This window comes from Leptosomus discolor, chromosome 12 (assembly GCF_034619465.1).
Source record: "Leptosomus discolor isolate bLepDis1 chromosome 12, bLepDis1.hap2, whole genome shotgun sequence".
Taxonomy (NCBI): Eukaryota; Metazoa; Chordata; class Aves; order Leptosomiformes; family Leptosomidae; genus Leptosomus; species Leptosomus discolor.
This window is the reverse complement of record NC_141402.1, coordinates 22,115,338-22,140,207: the sequence shown is the minus strand read 5'-3', so window position 1 is coordinate 22,140,207 and position 24,870 is coordinate 22,115,338. Positions and strand designations below refer to the sequence as shown.

General features: G+C 47.9%; 1 protein-coding gene across 1 annotated transcript in view; it reads right to left on the bottom strand.

Annotated features, from left to right (window-relative positions):
* Positions 1-19,775: 19,775 nt before the first annotated feature.
* LOC147414650 (serine/threonine-protein kinase PAK 3-like) overlaps positions 19,776-24,870 on the bottom strand; it is a 55,380-nt gene continuing 50,285 nt past the window's right edge. The window contains exons 19-20 of the mRNA XM_086472016.1: positions 21,352-21,469; positions 19,776-19,851 (exon numbers count right to left, since the gene is read on the bottom strand). Of these exons, the coding sequence (XP_086328142.1) occupies positions 19,776-19,851; positions 21,352-21,469 (194 nt within the window). The remainder of the gene's footprint in view (positions 19,852-21,351; positions 21,470-24,870) is intronic.

The window sequence follows — 24,870 nt, the reverse complement described above, 5'->3', positions numbered from 1 at the left end:
CCCCAAAGTCGGAGCCCAACGTCCCCCAGCTAGAGGGAGAGGGTACACCCCACGAGCTGAGCTATGGTACTTCCTGCGCGACCATGGGGAAGACATGGGAAGGTGGGATGGGAAACCCACTTCTGTCCTGGCAGCACGGGTGCGTCAACTCAAGGAGGGAAACACTAACCGGGGGAGTAACACTAAAGTGAAGGTAGCCTCAACCTCCCAGGACCGAGCTGCCAGATATTACAGAAGGGAGGATGATCTGACAGATCCCCTTGAAGGAACCTCTAGTATGTATGTCCAGGAAGGGAATGGTAACCAGTGCTAGAGGGGCCCTGCCTCTAGCCAGGGAGAGGCACGGGAAAACCGGATATTTTGGACGGTGTGGATCCAATGGCCTGGCACGTCAGAGCCACAAAAATACAAAGCGTTAGTTGATACTGGTGCGCAGTGTACCCTAATGCCATCGGGACATGTGGGGGCAGAACCTGTTTCCATTGCCGGGGTAACGGGGGGATCGCAGCAATTGACTCTGTTGGAAGCCGAGGTGAGCCTTACTGGGAAGGAGTGGCAGAAACATCCGATTGTGACTGGCCCAGAGGCCCCGTGTATTCTGGGCATAGACTTCCTCCGGAACGGCTATTACAAGGACCCAAAAGGTCTCAGGTGGGCATTTGGGATAGCTGCTGTGGAGGCAGAGAGCATTAGGCAATTGAACACCTTGCCCGGACTATCAGAAAACCCATCTGCAGTAGGACTCTTGAAGGTGGAAGAGCAACAAGTGCCAATTGCCACCTCGACAGTGCACCGCCGGCAGTATCGGACGAATCGAGATGCCGTGATCCCCATCCACAAAATGATCCGCGAGCTGGAGAGTCAAGGGGTGGTCAGCAAGACCCACTCACCCTTCAACAGCCCCATTTGGCCTGTGCGCAAGTCTGACGGAGAATGGAGATTGACTGTGGACTATCGTGGCTTGAATGAAGTGACTCCACCGTTGAGCGCTGCCGTGCCGGACATGCTGGAACTCCAGTACGAGCTGGAGTCCAAGGCAGCAAAGTGGTATGCCACTATTGACATTGCCAATGCTTTTTTCTCCATTCCTCTGGCAGCAGAATGTAGGCCTCAGTTTGCCTTCACCTGGAGGGGCGTACAGTACACCTGGAACCGACTGCCCCAGGGGTGGAAGCACAGTCCCACCATCTGCCATGGACTGATCCAGGCTGCACTGGAAAAGGGTGAAGCTCCGGAACATCTGCAGTACATCGATGACATCATTGTGTGGGGGAACACGGCAAAGGAAGTATTTGGGAAAGGAGAGAAGATCATCCAGATTCTCCTGGAAGCTGGTTTTGCCATCAAGAAGAGCAAAGTCAAGGGACCTGCCCGAGAGATCCAGTTCCTGGGGGTAAAGTGGCAAGACGGACGGCGTCAGATCCCCACCGAGGTCATCAATAAGATCACTGCGATGTCTCCACCAACCAGCAAGAAGGAAACACAGGCTTTCCTAGGCGCCATAGGCTTTTGGAGAATGCACATTCCTGAGTACAGCCAGATTGTGAGCCCTCTGTACCTGGTTACCCGCAAGAAGAACGATTTCCACTGGGGCCCTGAACAGCAACAAGCTTTTGCCCAAATCAAGCGGGAGATCGCTCATGCGCTAGCCCTTGGCCCAGTCAGGACGGGACCAGAGGTGAGGAACGTGCTCTACTCTGCGGCCGGGAACAATGGTTTGTCCTGGAGCCTTTGGCAGAAGGTGCCTGGAGAGACTCGTGGCCGACCACTGGGATTCTGGAGTCGAAGTTATAGAGGGTCTGAGGCCAACTACACTCCCACAGAGAAGGAAATCCTAGCAGCCTATGAAGGAGTCCAAGCTGCCTCGGAAGTGATTGGCACCGAAGCACAACTCCTCCTGGCACCCCGACTACCGGTGCTGGGGTGGATGTTTAAAGGAAAGGTTCCCTCCACCCACCATGCCACTGACGCCACATGGAGCAAATGGATTGCCCTCATCACACAACGCGCCCGTATTGGAAACCCAAATCGCCCTGGGATTTTGGAGATAATTACGAACTGGCCGGAAGGTGAAGACTTTGGCCTCACTGACGAAGAGGAGCAGGAACAAGTGATGCGGGCTGAAGAAGCTCCACCGTACAACCAACTACCAGCAGAGGAAACACGATATGCTCTTTTCACTGACGGTTCCTGTCGCATCGTAGGGATGAACCGGAAGTGGAAAGCAGCCGTATGGAGCCCCACACGACAGGTCGCACAAGCTACTGAAGGAGAAGGTGGATCAAGTCAACTTGCTGAACTCAAAGCCGTTCAACTAGCCCTGGACATTGCTGAAAGAGAGAAGTGGCCAAAGCTCTACCTTTATACTGATTCGTGGATGGTAGCCAATGCTCTGTGGGGCTGGCTGGAAAGGTGGAAAAAGGCCAACTGGCAGCGTAGGGGAAAACCAATTTGGGCTGCTGATGAGTGGAAAGATATTGCCACTCGGGTAAAGAAGCTACCTGTGAGGGTCCGTCATGTAGATGCTCATGTCCCCAGGAGTCGGGCTAACGAAGAACATCGTAACAATGAACAGGTAGATCAGGCTGCAAAAATAGAGGTGTCCCAGATAGACTTAGATTGGCAACATAAAGGAGAGTTGTTCTTAGCTCGATGGGCCCATGATGCCTCAGGCCATCAAGGCAGAGAGGCCACTTATAAATGGGCACGGGACCGAGGGGTGGATCTAACCATGAACAGTATCTCCCAGGTTATCCAAGACTGTGAGACCTGTGCTGCAATCAAGCAGGCCAAGCGGGTGAAGCCTCTGTGGTACGGTGGACGATGGTCGAAGTACAGGTATGGGGAAGCCTGGCAAATTGACTACATCACTCTTCCCCAAACCCGTCAAGGCAAGCGCTACGTGCTGACCATGGTGGAAGCAACCACTGGGTGGCTGGAGACCTACCCTGTGCCTCATGCTACTGCCCGGAACACCATCTTGGGCCTGGAAAAGCAAGTTCTTTGGAGACATGGCACCCCTGAGAGAATCGAGTCAGACAACGGGACACATTTCAAGAACAGCCTCATAAGCACTTGGGCCAGAGAACATGGAATCGAATGGATATATCATATCCCTTATCATGCACCAGCTGCCGGGAAAGTTGAACGGTGCAATGGGCTACTTAAGACTACCCTAAAAGCACTTGGAGGGGGGACTTTCAAAAATTGGGAACTGAACTTAGCAAAGGCCACCTGGATGGTCAATACCCGAGGGTCCATCAATCGAGCTGGTCCCGCCCAGTCTGGACCCTTGCACACAGTGGACGGAGATAAAGTCCCTGTGGTACACACGAGAGGTATGTTAGGAAAGACTGTTTGGATTAATCCCACATCAGGCAAAGGCACACCCCTCCGTGGGGTTGTTTTTGCTCAAGGACCTGGTTACACTTGGTGGGTAATGCAGAAAAATGGGGAAACCCGTTGTGTACCACAAGGAGACCTAATTTTAAGTGAGAACTCTGTGTAAGGTTTCATTGTGTATATATGTATATATGTATCTGTAAGGGGGCATTGGGTTGGGTATGGTGTAGATGGTAATAGAATAAGGGGTGGATTATGTCCTGGGTTACAGTGTAAAATGTGCCAAAAGAAAAAATATATTCTATTACCATCTTCAGGAGCTGTTGAGACCAGGTGGGGCGGTGCTCCCTGCCTCCCCCCTCTGGACTATCTCCTGTTACTGGGCACAACAATGCCTTATCGCCTGACCCATCGGTAACTCGCTCCTGGGCTATCTCCTGTTAATGGCCCATCAAGGAACTGCCTCACGACTCCCCATCCCATTGTGAGATGCTCCGCCCGGGGAGGGGGGGGGGGAAGGAGCCAAGCAGTCCATGCCAAATAAAAAACGGAGATTTTGAACACCCTAGCCGCTTTTCTTCCACTGGATTCCCAGAGGAGCTTTTTCTTCCACTGGATTCCCAGAGGAGCTTTTTCTTCCACTGGATTCCCAGAGGAGCTTTTCCCCCCACTGGAGTTCCAGAGGACAAGAGCTACCTGCCGAACACTGGACCTTCGGAGGAAGATCAGACTCTTTTACCTGATCGCTGCTTCCACAGAACTACACTCATCACTTCAGGAGGACTGCAGCCAGGTTCTTATCGGACTGCTACTGCCACCCTAACAGGGTGTCAGGTTGTATTCCTGACTCTTGTCAGTGTAAACTAGTGGGTTGTTTGTTTTTTTTCCCTGCCTTGTGTTATATACATATATATATTAGTAAAGAACTGTTATTCCTATTCCCCATATCTTTGCCTGAAGGCCCGTTAATTTCAAAATTATAATAGTTTGGAGGGAAGGGGGTTACACTCTCCATTTCAAGGGAGGCTCCTGCCTTCCTCCACAGACACCTGTCTTTTCAAACCAAGACAGGGCCCTTCAGGCTTGACAGCTCCCCACTACTGTTAAGGCCAGAGGACAAGTTCATAGAAACCTCTAAATTGGGCATTACAAGAATTAAAAACCCTCAGATGTGTGATTTTCCCCCTATGCCTATGCAGAAGAATCAAAGCCCAGACAACGACCATCAGAAACAGCAACCGCATTAAACAAGACTTCGTGAGGAATTTGTGAAGTAAAATTTTTCATCTTTTTTTTTTTTTTCTTTTTTCTTTTGGCAGTATACAAAGAGCCAAACCAAACCAAACCCCAACAGACTTATTTTGAGACCTGACTCTAAGATCTTAAAGTAAAATCAATTATTTTTTCCATTCTCTTTTTTTTTCTTCTTAATTTTGCAAGCCAAGGCCTGTAACGTTACACGAACAATCCCTTTTCGATGTGACATCACGTGGCTATGTACTTCCCAGACTAATGCTCAGGAGCAACCACAGCTCAAACACCACCCCGGGGTTTTGTTGGGTTGGTTTGTTTTCAAAAACATTTTATATTCCTCTCCGGTAAGAAAACAACAACAACTTGCCTGGGGTCCTGTGATCAAAACCCCCAAAATTCTGCCAGTGACACAGGGCTCGGAGCCAGGTATTCATCTGATGGCTGTTCCTGTCTCTTCCCTCGTCACTCCCTGCAACTGGAAGGAAAGGAGAACACTACTTGTGTTCCTGATCCCTTCACCACTCCTCCCAAGACCCTGAAGTCTCTCTTGATTGCCCTTGGACTTCTGGTTACAACTTCATCGCTGCCTACCTGGAAAATCAATCCCGGATAATGTACAGGGTACTAACGGATAGGCACACCCTAGGCCATCCCCCCCGCCCCCCAATACTTATAGTCACGCGAATTGGTGGGGTGAATTTCTGTTAGGCCATGATGCTGAATTTAAAGCAATCACTTAGACGTAAAATACAACTGTAACAGGCAGAAAATGTTCACCTCACTCTACAATGTTCCAGTAATTTAACCTTTGAAGGACAAGGAAGAGATAAATCACCATTGTTCCACCAAGTGAAAATCCAACGACCTATTTTCTGATGATACAAGGTAAGCACCAGACTGCAGTACTGTAATTCTTAAAGTTATCTTTTCAGGGAAACGGTCAGTATTTCTCCCCCCTCACTGAAGAGGGTATTTCAAGCAAGAGTTCATGCAGACAGCTGCAGTGCACAACCATCTGCATCAACAACTCAGCAGCCTTTTGCCACCTTACCCACTGTTTTCTATCACCTAAAACTGTTAGCTGTCCCGCCCTTTTCACCAGCAGGGCGGGACTGCAACATTTCCTGACTGCAACAGATCCAAGATGTTCACAAAATGTACCTCCTCAGGGGACACCACATGGGTGACTCTGACAGGAAAGGGATCTCCTGGACCAGGTAGCGGTGGCAACAGGTACGAAGGCAAACCAGGAACGTCTTCTTCGAGTAGCTCCTAGACCAAGAGAGGTTTTGGTCAGGCATCATGTTTAGTAACAAAATGGAAACTAGCTTTGGTATGATTCCTGGCACAAAGGAGTTATCTGAGAATGTAACCAGCATGTCTTTGACGAAAAAGATATTAATCAACATTTCCAACAAAAACTTAAGCTAAAAGATAACAGAAGAGAACTAGTTAATTAACACTTTTAAAATAGAAAGCATCTATCTTTGAAATGGTCCTAACACACTGACTTGCTAACTTGGCTGCTGTTAATTCAAAAGTGCACTGAATATGGCATTCCCTTTAAAGAGAGAAAATATTTAGAAAGAAAAACGAAGATAACAGCAATTTACCTGCACGGATTAACCCGAATGCCGTGCCCAAGGCTACTGCAGTTTGCCAGAGCAAGCTATCCCTTACGAGAAAGGCAAAGGATAATTTGACTCCTTAGCCGCCAGCATCATCCCACGTTCAAAACAGATCACAGACTTTGCAGAGTACAGATGCCCATTGTCTGGGCAGCACAGCACGCTCCGGTCTGTCGTCTTCTAGACCCTCATATTGTACAGGTTCAGCTCTACGTGCCGTACGCTCACTTGGCTCAGGACAAAATCAACCTTGGCACATTCCATTATGCCTTTAAAGTAAGGATGGATAGCACATAGCTCAGCTGGACCATAGCTCCGGGGTACAGCTCCTGTCCTCTCTCGTACTTTAATGTCATACGTAACAAAAGGCACAATTTCTCTGAAATAATTTTATTTTTCAAATATCTACTTCTGCCCAAAACAAAAAGTGGAAGCAATCAGATACCGATAACTGCAAAATAAAACAGCTTAAAAACCCCCACAAACCCATCTTGATAAATACCGGTAAAGAAAGGACATCTAACTAGATCACAGACACACACAAAGTGCCAGATTTCTGCCAAATCACCAGGAATATTGTGACGGGCCACCTGACTGCACCTGGCTCTGAAGATTCCTCTGAAATTCCTGCTTGTTCCCAACAGAGCACTGCACATCGCCCAGCCGGGCACCTTGGTCACCTCTCGTGCGCGTCTTTGAAAGAAAAACTGCCCTCGCAGCTCTGCTGTTGTGTTACCAGCCCTTCCTCGCTGCCAGCAGGGTGCTTACTGCCAGATCTGCCACACCGGGGCGTGGACAGCCCAGTTGCAAACACTGACCCTAAAAAGGTGTCCTGCCAAGACCTCTCAAGGAGCTACCCGTTTCAAAAGGCTGTCCCTCTGCCTTTCCGCCTTTCCGCCTGTTCTTGAAACACCTGAAAAGGCCTCACATTCCTTAATGCATCTTTGAAGCCACAGCCAAACCCCTGAATGTTGAATAGATAATTCACACATCACCTAACACTGCACACTTAATAAGGCAACACAGGAGCGCTTTTCAGCACGAGGAATTCAATCCAAAGAAAGCAAAGGGCAGGCTGCAGGGCAGCGTGTCACCTCGTACCTCCTTCACCACGTACGTCCTTCACCACACGCAAAGCTTTGGCCATGAGCAGCCTACATGAGCCCAGCCAGTAGGCTGAGGCATTAAAGACGTCTTTAGGGTGAGGAAGATCGAAGTGACAGTCCGGCAAGTCTCAGATTCTGTACTTCCCCGACACGGACAGGGTACCGTAGACTTCCCTCTCCTGTTGACAAAAGGAAAGCAGAAAGGGCTTTCTACCCAGGTGTTTGCAGAACGCCTTTCCACTGGACTTGTTGCGAACATCAGCCACAGAACAGGTCTTCTTGGTGTCACAGATGGCGGGACCCACGACCCACACAGCTGGCCTTCAGCATACGGCCACAGTCACGTGACAGCCCCGTCCTTCATCCAGGCCTGGCCTGATAAATTTCTAACAAGGAAACAACAGCTCAGGGGATCGGGCAGGTCTTTCAGTCGTACAGATCACCGGTTCCAGAGGGAATTAACTGCCTGTGTAAAAGTGGGGAACAGGGACAGGAGGAATAAGCCTTCCTGCAAGCCGCAGGGCCCAACCACCTCGCAGTCCCAGTGCTAGGATCTGCAACTCTGCCGGCAGTGCTGCAACACCAACTGCAGCATCTGCTCTCCTACCGTGGAAGCCCACGTGGAATCAGAGGAGAAGGAACCAGCCCTTCGCACGCTGCTGCTTCTGCCTAAAGGGTTCTCCCTCTGCCTGAGGAGACGCTGGTCCCTCCTAGAACGGCTGGTGGCTGAACAGCTCCTGGTGAGGCTGGAAGCGCTCAGACGACTACAAGTCAGTCCCATCACAAACGGCTGTGCGTCAAGTCTGTTCAGCACGGCCTTGGCTGTCATTCAGAAGGCAGGGGCTCACTGAATGAACGTGCCCAGGGTGTCAACAGCAGTTTGAAGCGCAGCTCTCCTCCGACCCGAGCTGACGGACTGTTCCAAAAGCCAGCATTGCCATTTCCAGGGGCAGATTACAAGGGACCAGGCTGGCCAAGGGCTCGCTCAGATCATGAGCTTAAAACCTGCAGACCTCAAGTACCTCCCTACGGAGGGGCTGACAGGCAGCGCGGTTAAATACAAAAACAGGCCGTAGGAGGAACTGGGGACTTATTTTGGCTCAGACGCTTGGAAAGGGTTTGTCGTCAACTGCTGTAGAAAAAGTAATTCTAGAAATGACGGTTAGTTAAACCTCAGCTCAGAACAAAGAGATTAAAAACTCGTCTGTCAAATGAAGCAAGGTCACAGTCCCCCAGGCCTGAATCTAGGAGCACAAGGCAGCACCTGTACCTACGCGTATGCACACGAAGACACGTTCACGTGCATACGTTCACCCAGAACGAGACTCGCTGCCGTGAGCTCACCACGCCCGGGGTTCTGGGGTGCTCTCCAACACCCTAGTGCTTGCCAGGGAATCTCCTGGCTAATGACTAAGCCGGGATGGTGCTACGGTAACAAAGACCAGCTCCTGAACTCGCCTGTCAGCTCAGCAGAAGCGCATCTCGCAGACAGGAACACACTCTGAAGCAAGACACCGGTGTAGCGGGCTCTGCATAAGCAGCTCATTACCACTGTTAACAGCACGACAACACTCCCAGAACAGACCACAGTCCTTACCAGGTTACCTACCCGAAAACACGCATGTGAAGCAAGGAAGTAAAGTTACTATAAAATAATAACATGGGTAATGGCTGTACTTTACATAGTAATGGTATCCTTCAGCCAACGCAGCGTAGCAGCTGGCTTGTGAGGACGGAGGGCTGCTGAGCCTCTCTGCAGCTAAACCCAGAGCTGATCGCGGCTGAACATTCTCAGAGCTGCAGGCTTCCCCCTTCTGCTGTTCCCGAGGCTCTGCTCCCGGAACCAGCTCGAGCTCTGGACGCCTTGCTCCTTTTCTGGTCCACAAATGAACACCTCCAACACTCATTTTCTTACACATTCTTCTGAACCGCTTATTTCTGGATTGGGTCTGCTTAATGCTACATGCCTTGCGGAGAGCATTCCTGGCTTTCCGAACGCTCCTTGCTTACAACCGCCTTACGCAGCTTGGTGGCTGTTTTCCAAATTTCATTTTTGTTCTAAGGGTACAATCCCATTTCAAGACAGTTTGCAGAAAGTCGCGTGTCACGTGCTGACTTTACCAAAACGCAACAAGAGACTGATTCACCATTGGGGTTTCACTGTTACTCAGTTCTAACGCACGCTGAGAGATTCTTCTAACTGCATCACTGCCATGCACGCCACGATTACATCAGCAGTGACAGCAGCGTCCTCTGAAGGGGAAAACGATCCTCTGAAGCAGAGACGAGCAACTGAGCAGTCTTTTTAATGTCAGAGGGACAGCAGCAAGAGACACACCTACCCACACAAAAAAGCTCACCAGCTTTGTTATGTCCTGACCCTCTTCAGCAACACAGAACTTCTGACGTGCCATGAAGGAAGAAAGCGACGTTCCACCAAAACACAGGCTGACGGACAATTTGCCCCACGGGTTATCTGGTAATTCCTACTTAGACAGGACAAAATAAGATTAGAACAGGCACAGTGTGACTGAGGTTTTAGAAACAGCGACCCGGAAGTTCCAACCTGTCAGTCCTACGCGCGCCCCACTCATTCGCCAACAGGACGAAACCCCCAAGGATGGTCGTTAACGTCAGGTAACGACACAAATGGGAACGTGCCCGTCCCTGGAACGGCAGCCCCTACCACTCGGTCCAACACCGAAACACCATCCCACGTTCGCTCACTCAGCGATAAACCCTTCTCTTCCACAATATACCATTAGAAATTAAATTATCTGAAATTGCAGGTTTTCAGACAATACAGATTATCTGTTTCCCTGTAGTGTCATACATTAATTTAAGCATGTCCATACTCGATTACGCCCAATTTTAATAACTTAAAATTGAATTGACAAGAATTTATGCTGTTGGTAGGTAGGTTGCTTGTCAGAACGACAACACAGAATACAAACAGCACCAAAAAGCATTTTTGACCTCTAAAGGACGCGTTTCGGGCCTGAAAATTATAACAAAGGTAAAGTCACGGGAGAAAACTTTAGTTTGGGATTTTGATCTGTCTACGCAACACATTTACTGCTGTACTCCTTCACCTATTATTCCTGATGCAAGTTAAAAGGAAATTAAAGCAAGATAACAGAAAGTAAGCCTCATTCCACACCCGTGAATACATTAAGCTACCTGAACATGGATTTCAACCTCCTCATGTGTAAGTAGTTCTTGAAGGCAATCCATTGCACCTTGCTGCCAAAAGCTGCCGATCTGTTGGGTGAAAGCAAGAAAATCGCCACACGTTAAGACGCTGACACTAAGCCCCACACCATCCTCAACACAGGGGCATGAAAATAGGCGACTACCATTGAAAAACTTGGTTGAAAACACCCATCACTGGTTTGATTTGTCTACAACAGTTTAAACGTTACCTGCTCTTTGGGACACTAAAACTTTCCGTGTGACAAAGCCCACCAGCCAGTTCAGACGTTGAAGTGGCTTAGAAAGAGACGCTGCTTGCCAAGGCTGACCTTTACCCCAGGCATAACAAGGTCTGTGTGCACAATCACCCAAAGCAGAACCCAAAGACACAGAATTACACTCGGAGATAACAGACAACAGGAAACACAGGACACTTTAAAGACTTCTGTGTTTCCCTGCAATATCTGTCTGCGTCCCAACCCGCAGGCCGATAAGCCTGTCTGTCTGAATCTATCCGTTGAACTGCTCCCAGCAATAAAAAGGTTTTCTTTATGAACAAGTTCAAAAGTGAGCCAGTCGTTTCAGTAATTGACCTTTACTAAATGCACCATTCAAATGGGACTAAGGTGTGATGACACCCGAGAACGTTGTTTACATACCAATTACCGACTAACAAAACCCCTAAACCACTCACTCCCATGAGCTGAGCAGCGGTAACAGAGGGTTTCCCTCACAGCTACCTGCAGAATGACAGAAACGCTTTTGCAGGACTTGAAGACTGACAATTTTCTGGCTATTTTGCATTAAGAAATCCAGGCCCCCCTTCTTCTCGCTGCTACTGCAAAACAAACTACCACTCCTGAGTATCATCCTGCCAACTACCGCAGCGTCCCCTCTCACAAAGATTTAATTCCAAGGACAGCTGCTTCTGAAGCACGGTCACTTCATAAAGTAATCCAGCAGCTCCTGGTAAAAGCCTGCCTTGCTGAAACCATCCTCCAGCTGTTCTCCCCATCCTCGCAGGCAAGAAAACACGCCAGCAACTAGCCTCAACCTTGGTGGGACTCAACAGCGTACCAGTTTGAGTAACTACCAGCTAAAACCTCTTCCAAGTCACTGTTGCTCACCGGTACTGTCTTGTGGAGCTCACAGGGTATGCAAAACGCAGGAACACCAGCATACAGCGCGGCTGGATACAGAAGGCACGGAATAACCCTCTCCATGTAACCATGGTCTATGTACTGTACCTATAGGAAAAGAAAAGCTTTCCTGAAATAATTCAGTCAAGTTTACTCAGAGAACGCGTTCATTGACAGCATTCACTTCTCTGGGGGAAAAAATAACGGTCTGCTGAGAGCAGGTGATGTGATGAGGTGGAAATGAAGGAAAGGATTAAAAAACCGCTATGGCAGGTCAGAAGTTCACTTTCCAAACTTGTCTTGCAAGAGACCCCACGTGTTGTGCAATAACCCACAGCAGTTTAGAAGTGAAAGACATGAAGAATGCGTGAACCAGGCTGGAGTCAGACTTGCAAATCTACGTTGAAAGAGGGCAAGCAGACTCAAGAGTTTAGGTAGGATTAACTGCTCATTCGAAAAAGGAGCTCTGTACCTGTGCAGCAGAAAGCATTCAAAACACACAGCCAGCCCCGACTCTCTGGGTGGGGGGAAGCTAAACCCAAGTATTTTCAAAGCGTTCCACACATGGTAACACCAACAGCAAAAGAAGAAAAAACCTGCAAGGGATTACTTACAGGGGATCAAGGGGAGCTTTTTACTTAAGAACATTTATCATCACCAGGAAAACTACGGGAAAGATTGTGACAACTGAGATAGGTACGTAGAATTCATCTTTAACAGAAACGTTAACATCCGGACAGTTACCACACTTTTAAGCAGAATGAGCATCTGGAAAGTCAGGTCAGCTGAATGAAAAAAAAGGTGTGATCATAAACTGACAGTAGACGACTGGATTATTTGCCTTTTTTTTTTTTTTTTTTTTAACATACACGTGCGCCTGTTCATACGCACATGCCCCCTGCCCCCATATAATCAAACTTACCTGGAGACAGGCACTGCTGAGTCCTACAACTCTACCTCGATACCACATGGCATCTGGTCCTCTTACAACACAAGCTTCTCCCTTTGCCCAGCAGTAGGGTTGCAGAAGACCAAGGCACTGGAGGTTACTTTGTATGTCAGTCATCAATTGGTTTAGTGCCGTTTCTGGGGGTGGGGGGAGGAATAAAAAAAATCAATTCAAAACAGTCTATAACATAGTAGTGCAAATGATTTCAGTCACCAAACCCCAGCAGATTCAGGTGAAGACCTGTATAAACAGAAACCACACGTGCTGCTCCAAAGAATATTTTCCAACACTGATACAATCTGTATGTTCGACGTCCAGCATATGCAAACACGCTACTGCTCAAAACAAAAAGCAAACTGCATTCTAATTGGGAAGCCATTAGTATTTCTGGACTCTCATCTCAGAGAAGGAGGGTCTGTAAATTTTGCAATCGACACCTTGACAGCACTAGTACAAGAGCCTCTCCATGACCAACGCAACAGATTGCCAGAGACAGCAGCAGGACACCATGAACCACCACCAAACACACGTCCGGACGACCCTCTGGAAACCGGGAAACTGGGTACTGAGCTCACGCGGAAAGAGGAAAGTCCAGCAGTAGCTGAGAACCAGGCTAACTCCCAAGCATCTTTAGGCCTGCACCTTCCTCAACAGCGGCAAAACATACCACCAGCTCCGCGTTCCAAAGCCAAGCACTCGCTGCTGCACCCCAGACTGCCCAGAGAAGAGGTGAGTAACCCGCCTGTCGAAGCGCTCGGGCCTCCTGGATTTCTGGGGCGGACGGAAGGAGGAGAGAGCCCGTTGGGGTGGGTGTCAGGGCACGGAAACTCCTCCGGGGATCAGGGTTTCCTCTGCCAGGGAGCTGCCGGAGCTCTCCCCACCGCTGCAGCGCAGGGGGTGCACGGGCATGCACCCCTCGCCCCCCCTGCCAAAGGCCTCATCGCCTCCCAACAGCAATCCTCCCCAGCAGGAACCTTCCAGAGCCGGGCTCTGGCACAGGACGCGCACACCAGCACACAGAGCTGCCATGTTCCGATGCACCCAAGCCAGCAGATTCACAGGCACAAACGTATTTTCTCCTCTGGAACCTTACCGGAGGATTTGGGTATTATATAAATAGTTCCATCGCATCCAACGCAACTCACTACAGCTTGAAAAGTCTTCGCTTCAGGTATAAAGGGGGGTTTATAGATTTCACCCATTCCTGAATGACGCTGTGACACACGTGTTTTACACGACTGTTCTTCACTCTCTGAAACAGCGATGTGGTCCTCCAGAGCAGCGCTGGTTTTCACACGTGCCGTTTCTGAACCGCAGCCGTCCAGTCGTGTGTTCCCTTGCTCTAAATGTACTTTAAGATGTTCCTTGGAGACTGAGCGAGCCACACCAGCTTTATGAGTTCTAGCAGGTTCAATCAAAGCATATCAACACATTAACTGGCAAAGAACTTGAAAAGTGCAAAAGAACAAAATAACAGAAGTCAAAACCCAAACACACCAAGATGGCAAATGCTTGTTAAAATACTGCCCAACATCTCATCTACCAGCTGAGAGAACTGAAATGTGCACTGGGTACAACTACGAACGTTATAATCCAAGTAGTTCACTGCAGATGGAGTTCAGCTGCCACATGTGCTGTAGAGGACAGTGCAAACTTCTGGTTTACTCATTAGCTTATCACGATGCGAATATGAGAGTCAGAAAGAACATAAAAAGGAAAGTATCCAAACCTCCTGTTTTGAAAAACCAAACCCTTTTTAACAAGCTGCTCTGCAATATCAATCAATTCTCCTGTTTCATCTTTGCAAAGAATTTTCACAGGCAATGCACCAGCCACATCCCTTTCCTGGAGAAAATGAGAGAGATCGACAACATATTACACTGTGCAGCTCCGCTAACTACCGGCGTTTTCCATTGTACTGGTACTGGCCGCCAGTCAGACGTTGTTGAACAACTGGTGCCCACATCAGAAGACAAAAACCATTTGATCTGTGTCACAGTTCCCATCGTTTTACCACCTGTTCTAAACAGGTCATTTAAAAAAAAAAAACAAATCACAGCACAAACCCTTGCTTAGTCCCTCAGCTCTGTCACTTGCATGAGCTGCCAAACACCAGTTTTCCTCCAGCAGGAGCTTTAAGCCCACTTGTAACCACCTGTGCTCACCAGTGCTGTCACTTCCAGACACACTGTAAAGCCTCGCTGGCAGCTGCCAACGGACACTGAATCCATCAACCCCCACAATAATTCCGTTTTGTTTTACCGGTGCAAGCACTCAGTGACTAACGATGCTCGTACAGCATCGGACTCGTTCTTTCCATTTCCGAGCAAACTTGAAAGCTAATAGAGTGGCTGCTGAGACTGTTCTCCTCAAGAACGTGAGCATCTTGCTCACCTGTCCATAAAAGCTGTCAGCATCCAGTGATCCCAAAGATGTAAATATTATTCTTCAGTAACTAAATGTAGCTCAGACTCTGTTCTTTCCGCCCCGGGGGCCAAACTGCTCTAACGCACCAGGGAATAACGAGAGTAAAGCAGAAAACAGAAAAAGCCCCTTTCTCCCCACAGCAAACACCACCTTTCTCCCCACAGCAAACACCACCTTTCTCCCCACAGCAAACACCACCATCTAAGCAAACTCCATTCAGGACTTTTTGAAGAGTAACAACATTCAGAAAAAAGAAATAAAAAATTAAGAGACAACCTGACAGAAAGTTTACAAATCCTGCTGGGTTTGGTTACAAACCTGTAGGAACACTTTGACTCGTGCCCCAGCTAGGTAAGAGGATAAACACTCACATGCTGTTGCTGTCCACTGCGGGCTTCCACCTGCTGGTCTGACACAGAACAATCACGATCCCTTTAGTACAAGAGAAGTTGGCATCTCCTGAGCTTAACCACAAACCCTGCCCTTTACTCGGCTTTTGAATGTTTTTTGAAACTGCCTGAACTGTCAGGGGGAAAAAAGACAGTTTCCATTACAGTCAACAGGAAAAAGAAATGGTTATTCATCTCTGGATCTACACGACAGGAAGAATTCAAAAATCTAACCCCAAAACTTCAAAATGAGGAGCATCAGGAGGTCCAGAAGGATGACGCCTGTCTGAACAGAACAAAGGAAAATCCATATGTCATCTGCAAATTGGCTTTTTATAGTCATTCAGAGAACAGGTTTTACAAACATGATTATTTTTTCTTCACAGCACAGACGGCACATAAACAAAGGCACGGGACGATACCCCGGTTCTCTGACCTCCTGCATGTTTTCACGAGACCAGATTCATCTCAAACTCTGAGACAAGGAAAAAAGCACTCAGTGCAGTCAGAAAAACCTCTACCATCTGCCCACTATTTTAGAATTCATCCTATAAGTATGCTTTCTTGCTTTCTATAGCCCCGTTTCTGCTTTACTGGTAAGTAGCTCAACCCTTCGGAAAAAAAAAAAACCTTTTTATAGAGCAAATCACAGCTGCCATCCCGTTTCTTCTTTATTCAAAAAGCAAAGCCCATCCAAATCCCAAATAATCAGTGCTAACACAGAAAAATACTAAGTTATGGCATTATTAGGTGACTAAGACTGCTACTCCGTATAAGGAAAGGCTACCTTATATCTGCCAAGGAACATTCTGTTGCCAATGGCCTAATGATCTTCAGATTTTCCTCGAGTCTTCTTAGACAGCTGATATCCACTGTTTTTTCAGCTCCAGAATCATAAAGCATTACCTGTTACAGATAAGAAACACAACAGAACAGAACAAAACCCCCCTCTCACTCTTCGCTGTAAGGAACAGAATTCAAAGCATGCCTGAAGAGGTGAACAAAATTCAAACAAACAGTACCAGGATTCACTGAGTGGCCTTTGTGCTGAAGTACTTCCTCACACAACACCGGTGACCACCGCAGCGGGCCGAGAGGACAAAACACACACAAACATGCTCAAAGGGGGTCCAACAACTTTACAGGGCCTGTGACTTGAGTAAGAAAAGTTCTTCTCCTGTGCTCCAGTTACGTGGGTGCATTTCAGTTTGTAAACCCAGGAACGGCGGAACAGCTCCTCTCCACCCCCCGCTTTTCACTCCGAGGTGGTTAAAGAGCTGCTCGAGGGCTCTTTGCCTCAGAAAGCAGGCGACAAACCACAAGTAGAGAAGGTCCCACCGCTGCTCCCAACTACCACCACCCACGGGCATCAGCTGATGAGGGTGGAGAGAACCCATGGCAATCCAGCCCTGGATTATCTGCAGGATTAAAAAGCCACTCTGACTTTTGAGGCAAGTGGTTATCTATTCACAAAACGCCTCTTCTGGTGCTCCTCCCTCTTCAAATGAGCGCAACAACACGCCTGTTTAAAGCCGCCCTGTGGGAGAAGCTCCCGGGGAAAAGGTTACCCCTGCTCGGCCCAGGGCGTCACCGCCCGTTTAGGGCCCAAGCAACAGCAGGACGGCATGGGCGCTGGGGTGCTGCTCTCCCTTCAGTTGGCTCCCTCGTTTACTTTGGATGAAGCGTGAACTACTGGGACCCTCAGGCTCACGCAGCTGGAATCTAAGCTAAACCATTAGGCTGCAGTTTGGGAATCTGCCATGGTGCAAAGCATCGCGTAAACACCCGCACAGTCAACCTCCTGAGCCCTCCGCCACGGCCGGGCCCCTGCTACAGGCACCTGCGCTTTGATCAGACAGAAAGCTTGTCTGCAGCAACGCACAACAGAACCCGACCTCTCGACAAAAGCAGGAGGCTGGATGAGACTGTATTAACACAGAAGTAAGCAGCAGAGATTTGACATTATTTCAATCAGCGCACGCTTACAACCTTTAGAAATCAAAGCACGAACCCTCCCCCGGCAAGAGGCTTACCTCTGCACAGCTGTCAGGCACAGTCCTGCTTACTCGACCTCTCTGCCACTGTTTCACCTCACAGCTGTAAACAGCACAGTGCGTGCCACGTTCCCACTTCACGGGCTGGGGCTGGGATTCTCTGTAGGTGGTGGCCATCTTCTCCTGCAAACTAACATTCAAGGAAACCACGTTTCTAGTGGCCCAGTTTTGTCCGGCGAATGAAGGGGTATTTAGCCCACCACTGCCCAACTAGCACACAGGACAGTCTCAGTGACCGTTTAACAGACACACAGTATTGTTGTTTTTCTTCATGACATGTTAGAAATACCTGAAGTGGAGCTCCCAAACACATGCCGTACCTAAACACCTGCCAAAGGCAGGCGGATGGATACACCATGTCTAGAAATGGCCTTCAGACTTTCCTAACAGCCTATTAGAAGCACCTGGAAAGAACGAACTTGACTGAAGCTCTACAATGCAAGATACTGGGATTCTTTAGCAAGATTTCTAACACGGGAACGTGGAGGAGAAAAGAAAGAGCAGAAAGATTTCATCTCTTTCTGGACAGTGTGGCATTTATCAGGCCCCAACATTTACTACACTAGAACTGACCAGAAATAGGAGTTCGACATGTGCTTAATTTGGAATCCCAAATATTTAATAAAACACAACATAGTGCCAATCTGCCTTCTGGCCCTAGACTTTCCCCAACAAAGCCAGGGGAGCCCACAGCACCAGAGTTTGCTCTAACTACACTTCACCAGTTTGTCCTAAGAATGCTTTGAGAAAATTCATTTGGATTTCAGTACCTTTTCAGTGTCCTTTCTGATGACAGCCACTGTAGAAAGATTTTACTGGGAGATACAACATGACTAATTCTCGCTTGTAGCTCCTGCTTAGAAAGGGATTTGAAATCTCCTCCGTCCATGGACTCCACGTCTCTAGGATTTAAAGCTTCCGAGGCTTCAGGAATTTCTAGAGGAACATCCCATATTTCATTGGGCCTTACACCAGTACTTTCAGGGCACCTGTAAAGAGCATAAAGTCATTGGAACGGGAAGTTTAAAGCCATTTGAGACAACACAAAAAAGAGCTCAACCAACAGTTCAACATGACGGGAATCACTCAACGCGGAGAAGAGCGAAGAACAAGTAACTTAGAAAAGCAGACAAAAAAAGGCAAAATCATTTCTAAGTGCTGAAACACTTGGGAGAGTACCTTGCTTTTATTCCCCTTCAGAAGGCATCCTTGCACGTTCTGCTGAGAGATGGCAGCACTACACAGTCCAGGCTGCCAGCAGAAAAGCAAGCCTGACACAAACGGACTGCTGAACATTCATGTTTGCGTCTGGCTTAAAAGACATCAAATGACCGACATCAAGCTTCTGGGAGATCAGTGTTGTCTCCGAGTGAAAGCTGCAACATTCTGCTTCTAAGATGTGTAAGTATTCCTTCCAGACGTGAAGATGACGAACGTCAGCCAAACATTTACCTTTCTAGCGGTCCCTGAGCATACAAACGCACCGCAACCGGTGCCAGCACTGTCCTCAGCAGAGTCCCAAGTGAAGTCTGGTCATGCAACACCTTGACGAAAACTTGTTTAAATGGCCTGAACCGGATAGAATAAAGCCCAGCAGCAACCCAGAGGTGGCTGGTAGGTACTTTGAGCCACAGCCCGGCTCAAGACAAGCCTGTGTGAGCTGCGCCAGCTAGAGCCGTAAGAGACTGCAGCTCCAACAAAAAGCTGTGAACACAAAAGAACTGGCTTCTGGTAACCACCGCTGACCAAAGGAGACGGCAAGCGTGAGTTTAACTGTGGGCACTGCTGGGCCGCCAGGAAGAAGCTCTGTTCTCGGAGATCTACCACCCGTCTATGCCTTCCTTCACGGGAAGGAAACAAACTGCTCTGGCAGAGAGAAATTCCCTGAAGCTTTGACTCACCCACTGCCCACTGCCCCACAGTTATTTCTGCAAACCTGCCTGGGGCAGGCGTTTGGAAACCAACGGGTAAAACAGCCGCCTTGTAGAACCAGGGAAGAAAGGAACACCAAAGCTCACAAGCAACGCTTGCCGTGTGTCCAACCAGCCTGAACTGGGAAACGGACAGAGGCAACGTGCCACAGAGAGCTCTCCCAAGTGAAGCACACGTTACGAGTCCTCCAACACCCTCTCTAGTAACTCCAGTACAGCAGTATCACTGCACACCCATCAGCAAAAACCATCTGTTTGGAATGAACTTCAGGCTCCAAGGTTGCTCCCCGGAATTCTGCATGGACTACTTCCTATCCCAACGCAAGAGCGAGGTGACTAAGGTTTGCTGGCCAGCAAGCCAGCTTCAGCGGAGCTGTGCTCTCCCGCTTAGAGTCTCTTCTACCAGTTCAGGGCTGGCCTGGGCATCCCCCAACAACAACCTTAAACACGGAAGAGTAATCCTAATGGGAGCCGGTGGCACCTCTCCTTTCCTGAAGGGCAGAAACGCCAGGGAGAGAGAGGAGGGAACAGAACAGAGGGAACAGAGGGAGAAGGAACCAAGGTCAGGAGAGCAGAGGGTATTGGAGGGGGGCAGAGGCACACTCCTGAAGGGACCGAGGCCTGCGGAGGGCCCACGCTGAAGCACGGGAAGCAAAGAGCACGGAGGAAGGAGCAGCGGGGAGAAACGGCTGGTCCTGGCCCCAGCCCCTGCCCTGCCCATGGCCTCACCGAAGGGACTGAGGGGAGCCGGGGCATCAGGAGAGGAGAGGGGCTTGGAGCAAACTTGCGCTGGGAAAGGGAGAGGGGGCTGCTGTAACTGTTTGGGTACAATGCTTGCACCAGTCTTGAAGGATTTATGCTAATTAGCAATAAACTAAGGTAAATTGAGTCTGTTTTGCCCACAACAGTAGTCAGTAAGCAACTTCCCTGTCTTCTGTCATGTTGACCCATGAGATTTCTTGCTCCTCTTTCTTCTGTTTTCTCCCCAGTCCAACCAAGGAGGGGGCAGTGAGCGAGTGACCACAAAAATCCACATTAGGCAAGCCACCAACTTTAGACACTTACAGTAAAGTCACATGGCTGCTTGTTTGCAGCTGCCACACAATAAAACACCCCAGTGACAGTGACAAAACAACTCTGCTGTTCAGGTTTCAATAAAGCTCCTTCACTTGACAAAAACCTGACTGAAAAGCGTGACCAGTAAGGAAAAGTCTTCCTAGGATTTAGTCGTATTTCTGAGCTAAGAGACGAAAATCCACTTACTTACTTCCTCCTGAAAAAAGCAAATTCAGAAATTCCCTTTCGGAATCAAAATTTTCTACACAACAATCTTCTTATTCTCATCCCTATTCAAGAGTTATTCACGAGAGAGTAATGACTGTTTTTCACAAACACAGCCCACGGATTAGCCTTCCAAAAAGCCAACAAACTAAATGCAGCCCTGTCATCTCCTTATCAGCCCCATCTCCCCCAGCAGGCTTCCCAACCCTTCTGTCTGTGGCTGTCACAGCTGGTTACCTCAGTACTTCTTCTCCAACAACAGACCTTCCACAGAGACGACTCACCTCAGCTGCAGGTCCAACACACAAAAGGGGTATTTCTTTCCTTACTACAAGGGAAGGGGAACCTTCACGATAACCAGTTTGGGAGGACTGGGCACTTAAGCACACTACAAGTATGATGCAGACATTTCATCTCCACCTTCTCCATCAACTACAATTCCAATACATGACGTTGGTCAAGATTCAGCTGGAGAACTCGATCATGCCAAACTGCAGAGTTACACTCTGTAACTCACATCAGCTGAGGAATGTGACTTGTCATGAATTTATCACAAATGTGGTAAGTTACAGTCACTGGAGGCGACATATTAAAGCCAGAAACTTTACTACACAAATTCAGTATCTCCACATACTTTACGTTACACACAGAGTACTTACCCAGTTATGTAGGACGCCAGGTCTTCTTTAACTAGCTGGCAGTTAATACTAAAGATTCTTCCAGGAGGAGCAGGGGAGTCCACGAGTTCAACAGACAAGATGTTCGCCTCTAAAATTTCTGTGAATGAACAATATAAACAGAACTAGAGCCACCCAATGACAGTATAAAGACTACTGACGGCTTTGGAGGCAAATGGTACTATAAAAGACAGAATTCTGTAAAATGACATTTTGTTTATAAAGCAATTGATTCTGAACATCAACAAAATGCAGAGGCTTAGCTTTGCACGTATCTACAAAATTTAACTTCAAATACACCAATAATTACACCATGTTTTTGTACAAAATAACCAACTGCTACATGTCATTTCATTTATGAGATGGGCTCCAAACCACCATCCCCCAGGCGCTGAAAAATAACGAGCTACAGGTTAACAATAAATGGTGTTGAGAAAAATCCTACTAAGGCATAGATGTGTTAGCTGAAATTCTTCTTGCTTGTTTCTTCTTTTTGCGATGCTTTACAGCCGCAGCGATCCCACTCCCAGCTACCAGTAAAGTCAGAAGAGTCAAGGACAGCGAGCACTTCTGGAAACAGGCCCCTCTTAATAAACCAGGACACTTATGTCCCTCAAGGCTGGTGTGGTCTGTAAGAGGAGCCATAACCAGAGCTTTTGTCAGCAGCCATCATCTGTTAGGTCTCCTCCAGCTGGCTCATGGTGAGATACTCTCACTCCAGGCCACCTGTCACAAGTACGAGCACAAGCGCTTCCAACAAACACTATCTAAAACACGAGAGTGCATGTTTCAACGTTTGAGTCAATTCAATCATACTGAAACAGAAACTTGATAACTTACCAAAAATTGAACACAGCAGAATTTTACCTTCAGTCATTTCTCCAAATCTTGCCTTGGCTTCTCTGTTCCACTCGTCTGCCCCTTTGCAGGGCTCAATGCCAGCCAGCCTGCACCTGATCGCCTACAGGAAGACTCAAGTTATCGATCTCCCATCACGCACCAAGGCCGTCTCACCACAGCCCCGTCACAGCCTCTGCTTTGCGCTCACGCAGGACAGCGAGACAGCGTGACCTCGGCTTCTGCTGCCACGTCACCGCCATTTGATTGGATCTGAATTAAACACACACACACTATACAGACACCTCCTCACCCCAAGGCAGCCTCAGATTTCATTTAAAACTGGATGAAACTGGATGATCCAAAACCAATTAAACGGGTTTTCAATGTGACAAGGAACTGGCTTAACATTTTATTTACTTCTGAACGTTAACAACCCTCGCCTTCCTCTTCCATCCACCCAGATTCTGTTTATTTTGAGTATTTAATCCAGGCGAGCTCTAATTTACCTTTTCTGGAAAGCTCAGAAACTCCTTTTCGACTCTGCGTATGTCTTTAAGAGTTAAGGTGGCAACATTGCCAAAGTCAACATATTTCACCAAAACTGCTTGATGACTTGGCAGCCCTTCAAGAAAAACAGCCCAAGTTATTAAAACAAAAAATGAGTATCTGATACAGGTTAAAGCACCCGAATTTCAGAGCAAACCCCACATTTACACCATACAATCATCAAATATCACAGCTTCAAGTGTCCTACAACCCAGTTCCAAAACTCTGTTCTTTGAGAGTCAGCTCTGTCACGTTCCTGCAACGACAGAGTTTGCAGTTTGGTCCCCTTCCATCTAACCACTTCATGAGACCCGGGCACATCAAGTATGTGCCCAGGAGACACGCGAGCACACAGGCACGCGGCGCTGCCCACACAGGCAGCACAGGAGCCAGCACAAGAACGGCCAGTCCCCTTCGGAATTGCCATGGGGAATAAGCGACCCACGCGAGCTAGGCTCAGAGGTTGGCTTAACAGACAAACCTGTAGTGCAAACTGTAGCAGTAAGAGAAAAATTATTTAAAATAATTAGATCATAGAATTTCAATAATATATAGAAAATGAAGTATACCGCTTCTCTTGATTTAAAGAAAAGTAAAAATGCATAACCCACTCCAGTAACAGCAAAAGGTCATAACATGCATTAGTACTACTGACTCTATGAACCTCCCGCCAGTCTAAGAACGCCCAGTGAAAACAACAGCTTTGTTACTGCTCACAGCCCGTGATCTAGAGCCACATCTGACTTCCCAACCCAGCGTTAGAGCGAAAGAATCAAGACTTCACCTAGAATCTGCGCTCTGTACCAATTCCCATCTTCCCACTTTGCCACGCAGGCTTGGCCTTCAACTGGGCAGAGCATCTCCACGTTTGTCCCATGCTCATGTCTATACACCTCCTGAATTTTCTTTGCAGGAGACAGAGAATCCAGGCTGTCTGTCTAAAATGAGAAAAACAAATCTCACACACACACACACACACCCCCACACCCCCCGCACCCCTGCCCCGTGGTACTGTTGCTCTCTTAAGGGCCATTTTCTATAGCAATGTACTTCCTAGGCCTCCCCCAACATGACACAGCGGCTAGGAACACCTCACGTGAATCAAAGAGCCTGACAATTGTTGGATATTGCCCTGTCCAATCTCTGCTTGAAACAGTAAACCACTGCATGCCCGCATAGGAACTAACCATCTAACAAAACTGACCAAAATGTGTTAACCTTCCGGAATTCTAAGAATTCCTGGAATCAAGCTAGGATTGTAAGAATTAATCTCACCTACTAATTCCAGGAATCCTAAAACCGGTTACAAGCGACGGACAGTAGCTTATTTAAGGTGGACGACAAGTAGCCAAAGGTTAAAAGGTTTGTTCAGAGTTTTATTTAAACAGACCTTATTTCTAAACTTACCCACTGCAGATAGAAATCACTCGGACTATTAATGTGAGAAACTACGACTGAGACTTCTCTCTCCTGTGGAATCCTAGGTGGGCTATACTGCAGGATGGTACTTCCTAACTGACGGGGAAGCTGTGCTCTAAACCTGAGGTAAATAAAATACAACTTGGAATAAATTCTCTCAAAATTAACCGAGAAGGAACCCTTTTCTATTCAAATGTCAAGCTGCCCGTTAAAAAAGTGCAAAATGGTCTTATCAAAATAACTCGATTCGTGTTTGTATGAATAGCTTGACCTTCCCTTCCTGCAGCTGATGCAGCCAATTCTCTCTCATGCTTCTCCCATCACAAACAGAGCACACGAACGACACATGGCAGCTGGCTCCTCAAGACATTTTGTTATTTGGGATGCCCTAGCGCACATTTAAATTGTTAAAAGAAAGACAGTAAAAGGCTAGAATCCACTACCTTGCCAGAACCTTTGCCTTTTCCTCACTTAGGAGGAAAGGCAATTACCCGAGGAACACAGAGGCTGTAAAAAATGACCTCCTGCTGCTCTCATACGTCACACTTAGATGACGTGACTGCTGAAACAATAAACATCTCTATTACTTGTACTATGAACGTGTAGATGCGGTGCTTAGGGACATGGCTCAGCAGCAAACTTGGCAGTGTTACTTTTACGGTTGGACCCGATGATTTTAAAGGTCTTTTCCAACCT